Below are 7,950 nucleotides of genomic sequence, written 5' to 3'. Positions count from 1 at the left end.
TAAGAATAATGCGTCCTGCATTTTTCATGTCACCACCGAAACAGTATATGTTTAGTCTATTGGTTGAGACTGATTTGATCTAAACTCACACATTGTGATCAGGAAATATTCATCTCTCTTATAGCTACAAGGTATGAGTGGATAGGTCTCATCATTTTGAGAAAAATGCGTAAAAAAATCTGAAAAATCTGTGTGTAAAACTAATCACACTTTTTGGGAGTTTTTTTCTAAAACATTTTGTTTTTATATATATACCTTTTCAGGACTATGCTAGCTAACCATGTGCTGTAGCATCTTTGAGCCAGGTTCAAAAGTTTTTTAAATCGTTACTACCGATAAATTTGGTGGCTTTTTTTAGCGTGTTATCCCATTGAATTGTCACCACAAAAAAACAAGTCATTATTATGACATTATCTTCATATTTGGGGAAAAAAAAAACTAAATTTTAGTACATTTCTTTTTTAATATGTGACTTAAAGTTTTTTTAAGTTATGTGGTCACTATCAAAGCATTATTGTCACAATTGAAAATGAGATAGCACTACTGAAACACGGGATGTTTTCAGAAATAAAGTATACTGAATTATCAAATGTTATGAACTTTTGGTTATTACTAGAAATGTGTACCTTGGGTATTATACAATTTGCATACATACAACTTTTTTCCCCCCCAAGACATTTCCAACTTTGACTCTGGACCAGTTCTGTACAATGGCCCATATACTGTGAATTGATGATTTACTTTATTATATTTTTCAGCAAATGTCAACAGAAACAATAACCTTAACATATTGAAATGAAATGTAAGAAATGGAATTACGGGACTAAACCTCAGATGTCATCTGTATCCAGACATACTCCTATGTGAACTATCATCTTCCGCTGCAGAGACACAAAGCCTGATCCTCCAAACTCTGTGCTCTAGAGTATAAGAGCCAGGCAGGATTATCCACACCAAATGAAACGTTAGCCCCATTTCAAAGAGACTGACAGGGATTAGACAATTACCTGTTAATGCTCTCATCTGCCAAGAGTCCACAGTAAACAATCCCCATCTGGGGCTGATTATTCCTATAAACACTCACACTAAACATTCTTAACGTATTACTCTCCAAGGTAAACAGCCTACACTTTCTTTCACTTAATCTTTTATGCTGCATTTGCATCGCTTTCTTTTACATCAATAATAAGAGATACTCGTAACCTATGTGTTGATGCCACTGTGAAATATTACAGCTAAACACAATCAGAAATCGCCCTCTCTTTGTGGGCCATTCTTGCCTAAAATGCATCCCTAAGGGTAACAATGTTAAATGTTAACACGGAGGATAGTAAGATAGTTCACATGTAACAGGGAGCATTTAGTAAAAAAGTATTTTTTCTTTCATTTGCTATATATTCCCAATATTTGCATAATGTTTTTGTAAGGAATATAACACCAAGGTCAAACTAATTTACTGCTTGTTAATAATAAGGTATTTGTTACACTTCAGTATAGGGTAAGATTAAGAGATATAGCATATGATATAAAGAATAAGGCATTTATTGAATATTTAATATTGGTCCTTAAAATAAAATGTTACCAACACCAATCTATCAGTCACCACAAAAAAGTAGGCTTTATACACTTTAGGATTTTTATGATTTATAAATGTTATATGAACAACTTAACAACAACACTTTAACCGTTATGCTTTCAAACCTCCAAATTTTGAGTCTCGATTTAAACTTGTACATAAACACCAACCTTTGGAACACATGTTAACAGTTTCATCGTAAATAAAAGCAGGACACGAAAATAGGCCATAAAAGTAAAGATACTTGTATGATGACGGATAACATATTACGTTTTTGGAAAGCTTTAGACGGAATGATTGAGGGATGTAGTAAATGAAAGGAGCGAGATGGTGTGTGTGGAGGTCTGACACAGGTTTTGAATCCTTTTCCCTGCGGATTTGAAGACGTCCTGTTTTACTTTTCTTTTCCTGCAGGAAGTAACTCCACGACTGTGTGCAAAGACCACACACACAAACACACACACCATTTTAATCACACGTGCAAATAAATACGAACACTTATATCCAGATGCATAACCAACACACTTCACAAATACATTTTAGAATGATTCATTGCTTTTTTTTCACACTGTTTTACAACATCTCCAGTGCTCCAGTACTCTGAACGTTAATTCCATACTATGTCAATGTACATATTTTCACACCTATACTGCACCACAACCATTACAGATTCAAATCAAGACACTTTTAGCATTTAACATTAATAATTAACATAACAAAATGAATGCACAACAAGTGTAAGAGAGATGAGATGAAGAGAACGGCAAAAACAGTAAAAAGTAAAACAGCTGTGTGACGCTGTCGCAGTGTCGTGGCTGCATTAACGTCTCGTTGTCATGGAGTCATGATGCGATAAGATCTCCCACAATTCATAGCCACCCACATGTAGGCTTTTGTGCTGCCAAGAACATTCTCTGGTAGCTTGGCAACTGCAGGGCATGGGGGTGTCAGGTAAAGACCGCCCTATCATACAAACACCTTGTTCACCTGAGTTAAACCTACACATTTTTGGTCCATTAATTTTGAGGATTTAAACATGTCAGCTGTGAAACTGTCAATTTCACTTCAGGCGTGTAAATGCTATTTTTGTGTTACAAAATAATGTTAACAGTAGGTTTATTTTGTTTCCAATTGTTTATTTGAATGTGTAACATTTTGTGATTAAAAATGAATTTGTAGATGTGTGTGTGTGTGTGTGTGTGTGTGTTCCCTTGATGATGTCCACCTGTCTCAGTAGGAGCAGGAGAACATCCCTCCCTCTTAATCCCTCTTTCCGTTTCTCCATTTTCACATCTCTGCATGCCCTTTTTGCTCCTTGTCTGTCCTTTCCCTTTAAAGAAGAAAATTATATTCGTACAGACATCAAGAGTTTCGAGATAATTTAAAAAAAAAAGTTTGCCAATGTTTTGCAGATTTTTTTTCTTTAACTTGAGCTCATCTCAATGAACAGCTTTTTGATAAGACAATAGTACATTGATGGAAATTAGAATTAATATGTACATTATATTTCTAGCCTACACATCTGAAACAATGGCTGTGTTGTTGCATGCACAGAAAAAGTGTGACATAAAAGTGTTGTTTAAGCCCATGTACAGCCTATTAATCAGAAAATTGCTTTAGCCATATGAGACTTTTTTAATTGGTTAGAATATTTGCTTTAAGATTATTGTCCATATTTGTTAGAATACATTCTAAGTTGGGTTAAGCATAAGAAAAGACAATTAATCTAATAACTATGAAATGTATACCACATAATATAGTGAAACATTCCAGTGTGTGCCTCCCGCACTCCCAAACGTTCAACTAATGTCATAACCCGATTTCAGAAAGTATGGGGAACGGGAATTTCTGTCTTTCAGAGTATACACTTAAGCACGCACCACAAACTAATGCATTACATTTCTCTCCTTATTCTCCCTCTCCTCCCTCTTCCTTCCTTTCTTTTCACACATACTCGATATTCCTTTCCTCACTGAGCCTGTAACAAACGATGGATCTTGTTCACACCTGAAAGAGCATTTTTCAAAATCTTTGGCTCGTGGTGAGAGTTAACAACCCCGGTGAGTTTTTACGACTAAAATCTGATGAATTGTGTTTATATGTATTTTTTTAAAAAACAATACGAAACATGTTTTCTTTTTCTCGGTGGAAAATATTTTATTTGTTAATTCTGGAAACGTGTTGCGAAAACATCTACGTTTAATTTATAAACTAATTAAACATTTCTGAAATGTTATAAACGGACATTGATTATTAAAAAAAAAGAAAGTAAAATAACAGGTTATTTTAACAGCGATTTTTAATGAATAATGAAATATGCCAACTTACCCTAATTAACGAATATTTGCTTTAATAATCTTGTTATGGAATGAACGTGTTTGCAAATTTGAGCAGAATTACGTCACTGGCGATTTTGGATAGACTATTCTGAATTTGTTTCGATGGCAGGCTACTAGCAAATCAAAACGTGGGTGTTATAACACGCAATAATAATACTTTTAGCATTTGCTTTTTAATCGCTTAGGCTGATTCAGAATGCATGGATATTATGCGCGTTTTCTGCTCGTGTCAGTTTTCAACTGATGTTTTTCACACCTCGTGGAATTGAATCACGCTGTATTTTATCCCATCAGAGATGTCCGATGTTGTATGCTCTTAACTTGATTTACCCTTTATAAACCAGCACGTGGATTGCTTGCTCAGTACTAGCCGTCAGAACAGTCGTAAATAAACTGTCAAGTGCAATGATGATGATGAAGAATGGTCATAACCTGTCTTGTGTTGTATAGCCAATTAGGCGAGTTGCCAACTCGTTAAAAACCTGGAGGCAACTGACCTGTAAAAAACAAACCTCAACCTATTTTTAGATTGCGAGAATACATTTAGCCTACGATGCATTTAGCTATTCAGATTATCGCATCCGCGCTGTATAAATAAATTAAATTTTGTTTGGTTGATTGAATAGGCTAATTGTAAAAAAAAAATGTTTAATAAAGCCTGGAAAAAAGAACATATACAACAAAATAATATTGTAATATGTAGCCTATTACGGGAATGCAGTTATTCCCGTAATTTGCTCGTTCTAAGTGAGCTACTTTTACGTAGGCCTTCACAGACTGCGCTATATTAAAGGCGTTTTTCATCAGAACGGTTTTTAGAGTAGGCTATTTGGTTGACCGCATTCAGTTAATGCAGAGGAGAAACATGCAGCTGCATGATTTAGGCCTATGTAAAGAGCTACATCATTTTTTTACGGGCATGCGATGTGTAATGGGTAATAATTTGAGATTTAACGTATAAGATAATGTCTCCAGAAATGAGTCATGCACAGAGTATTGGTGCTGAAAGAGGCAGGTTCTTTTATGACTCGCTATATGTAATGTTATTGTCTATAATCCCAATTTTACTCAGATTCAGACCTACACGGCACACATTTGCTAGCCTGCGTAATGGAGATAAATTCTCTGGCGCAATGTGATCCACTAGAACAGATCCCATATGAGTGATTTGTCACATTATCCTTTACATTTGGACCCATGTTCTTGATTAACACGTTCTTACTTAGAGAGGCTTATTATTGGATATAAGCAGAACCGGCAGCAAATCAAACGCGTAGATTATTCCAAAAAATATCTTGGGAATAACTAACCTAACGGAATACACAAGTATAATAATCCAAATATGCATTACTACATCTTAAATAGTGCTACATCCATATAATTATATTTAAAAGAAATGAAAATAGTTCCCACCATTGTAGGAAAACAGGAATAGCCTGTGTTAAATATGGTTCCAGTTAATCCATAAGGATGTAAGACATAATAGACATAATTTGTACAGTGGTATAGTAAGTTTTAACTAGCCCACTAGCCTACAAATATAATTAGCCACTACAAATATTAGGTTAAAACAGTCTGTAATAATATTTTAAATATTAATTTAGGCTATCATTCATTTTCATTAAGTCACGTTTTCAATTTGAGGACGAAGGCTGGTTTATTTTAAAAGTAGTTTGACTGTGCAAAACTTTGTATAACAGTTCAGCTCCTGCACCTGTTATAGGAACTAATTACGTCTTCTAAAACTGTGTCGCTTTCCAGTTGTTGGTTCAATTGTTGTGGTGAGAGACAAAGTTCAGAATTTTGAGGGTATGAAGCAAAACAGATAAATCGCTTTCGAGGCATACGAATCAGGAAGCTTATGTCCTACCGCATCAAATATGTGTGAATGTGAGGGAGTGTGTGAAAGAAAGAAAAGGCGGGCTTAAGGAGAAACCAAACCACAATTTGCCCTCCTTCTCCGTGGGTATCTAGTTGAGAAGAAACTCTGAAGCGCAAGAACTTTGTAAAACCTTTAATGCTGACAATAAGCTCCACGCGTACAAAAAAAGGAATAATTATATCAGTCTAACGTTTGAGGTCGCCATCAAGCATTGCTGAGCTGTTTTATTTGTCTACGGTTTTGTTTTGGTGTAGGTTTGCGTGTGCAATGATGACCACCTACCCAGGCCCCGAGGATAACGGCATGATACTCATGGACACTACCTCGAGCTCAGCGGAGAAAGATCGAACAAAAGAGGAAACCCCTCCCGAGAAGGGACCGGACAAATCCGACCCGACACAGAAACCACCGTACTCCTACGTGGCGTTAATCGCGATGGCAATCCGCGAGAGCTCGGAGAAGCGTCTCACGCTGTCCGGCATCTACCAGTACATCATCAGTAAGTTTCCTTTCTACGAGAAGAACAAAAAAGGATGGCAGAACAGCATCCGACACAACCTGTCACTCAACGAGTGTTTCATCAAGGTGCCTCGGGAGGGCGGCGGCGAGCGAAAGGGCAACTATTGGACCTTAGACCCTGCATGCGAGGATATGTTCGAAAAAGGCAACTACCGGCGACGGCGACGCATGAAGAGACCGTTCAGGCCTCCACCGACCCATTTCCAGCCCGGCAAATCTCTCTTCGGCGGTGACGGGTACGGTTACCTCACCCCGCCCAAATACCTGCAATCAGGGTTCATCAACAACTCGTGGTCTCCTGCGCCAATGCCCTATACCTCCTGTCAGATGAGCAGTGGGAACTTGAGTCCCGTTAACGTGAAAGGCTTGTCCGCGCCATCCTCGTACAATCCGTACTCGCGGGCGCAGAGCACAGGTCTACCGGGCATGGTGAACACTTACAACGGCATGAGCCACCATCACCTCCACCATCACACGCACCCTCATGCGCTCCCGCACGCGCAGCAACTGAGTCCCGCCACGGCCGCAGCCCCTCCGGTGTCCACCGGTAACGGAACAGGGCTGCAGTTTGCTTGCTCGCGTCAACCCGCAGAACTCTCCATGATGCACTGCTCGTACTGGGACCACGAGAGCAAACACTCCGCGCTACACGCGCGGATTGATATATAGCTCGGATGTGAGTATGAGACCAAGGACAGATTCAATTTCTCGCGTACAATAAGAAATAAAAACAAGGTCCATCAAATTCAAAAAACAGAAAGGCATATTATAAAATTCTGCTGATTTAAGACTGATAAGAAGGAAAAACTTTTACTGGAGCCGCAAACTTGTGGAAGCACGGGCGTTTTCTGGCCGTTTCTCTGCCTGTAGCCTGCCTAACGCAGGGAATAAATATCATATTTTCCTTTACAGGAGACTTGTGGACATTTATGTTGTGAATGTGTAAACAAACAAATGGGAGGATGGCCAGCAGATTGAAGGTATAATCGTCATGGAATTACAGTTCATGTTTACCTGAATCCATTCTGTCAATGCCCCTGGAGTGAAGTATTGCGTTCTGAACCCTCTTTTCTTCTATTTGCTTTTGAATGTGTAAGGATACAGTGGAGCTCTGGACAGGTATACAAACCGAAGTATACACACCTGTGTTATAGTCTCTTGTTTCAGTGTTTCAGGGTTTCATACAGGAGTCAGAGCACGTGAGCTTTTGTGCTTTGTAAAAACAACAACAACAACAAATAAAATAATAATAAATAAAAAACAGAAAAAGGAAACGGAAAAAAGAAATATAATTTTAATGTATATATGACACATTGGGGCCATGTTTAACTAGCACTTTTCAATCTTTTTTTCTCTTTTTAATAGGTCTAGTTTTTATTCTTTAATAAACACTTTGTGAACTTAACACTTGTTTTGGATTTGATCATTTATACGGTATAATTCAGCTATTATTATTATTATTATTATTATTATTATTATTATTATAGAACAAGGTGATTTGTTTAGGAGTTCAGCCAACATACAGTTCTGGCCTTCAACTTATTATTTAATCTTTGTAGTAACCTGGTTTACGTTTATACAGGCGTGTGATTTTAATAGATAGGCGAGATAATACTGTAAAAAAAAGATTTTCC

At 37.5% G+C, this 7,950-nt stretch overlaps 1 protein-coding gene across 1 annotated transcript; it reads left to right on the top strand.

The window, feature by feature from the left end:
• The first annotated feature begins 3,493 nt into the window (after nucleotides 1–3,493).
• foxl2a (forkhead box L2a) lies at nucleotides 3,494–7,721 on the top strand. Its single transcript, XM_043258312.1, has 2 exons — nucleotides 3,494–3,636; nucleotides 6,052–7,721. The coding sequence occupies exon 2, from the start codon at nucleotides 6,065–6,067 to the stop codon at nucleotides 6,983–6,985; it is 921 nt and encodes a 306-aa protein (XP_043114247.1). The 5' UTR covers nucleotides 3,494–3,636; nucleotides 6,052–6,064; the 3' UTR covers nucleotides 6,986–7,721.
• The last annotated feature ends 229 nt before the right edge of the window (nucleotides 7,722–7,950 follow it).

The sequence above is a fragment of the Puntigrus tetrazona genome, chromosome 15 (assembly GCF_018831695.1).
Source record: "Puntigrus tetrazona isolate hp1 chromosome 15, ASM1883169v1, whole genome shotgun sequence".
Classification (NCBI taxonomy): domain Eukaryota; kingdom Metazoa; phylum Chordata; class Actinopteri; order Cypriniformes; family Cyprinidae; genus Puntigrus; species Puntigrus tetrazona.
Note: the sequence above shows the minus strand (reverse complement) of the source record. Positions and strands in the feature narration are given on the sequence as shown.

Excerpts from the sequence above, each read along its gene's own strand:
- foxl2a (XM_043258312.1), top strand. The coding sequence starts at position 6,065 with ATGATGACCACCTACCCAGGCCCCGAGGATAACGGCATGATACTCATG.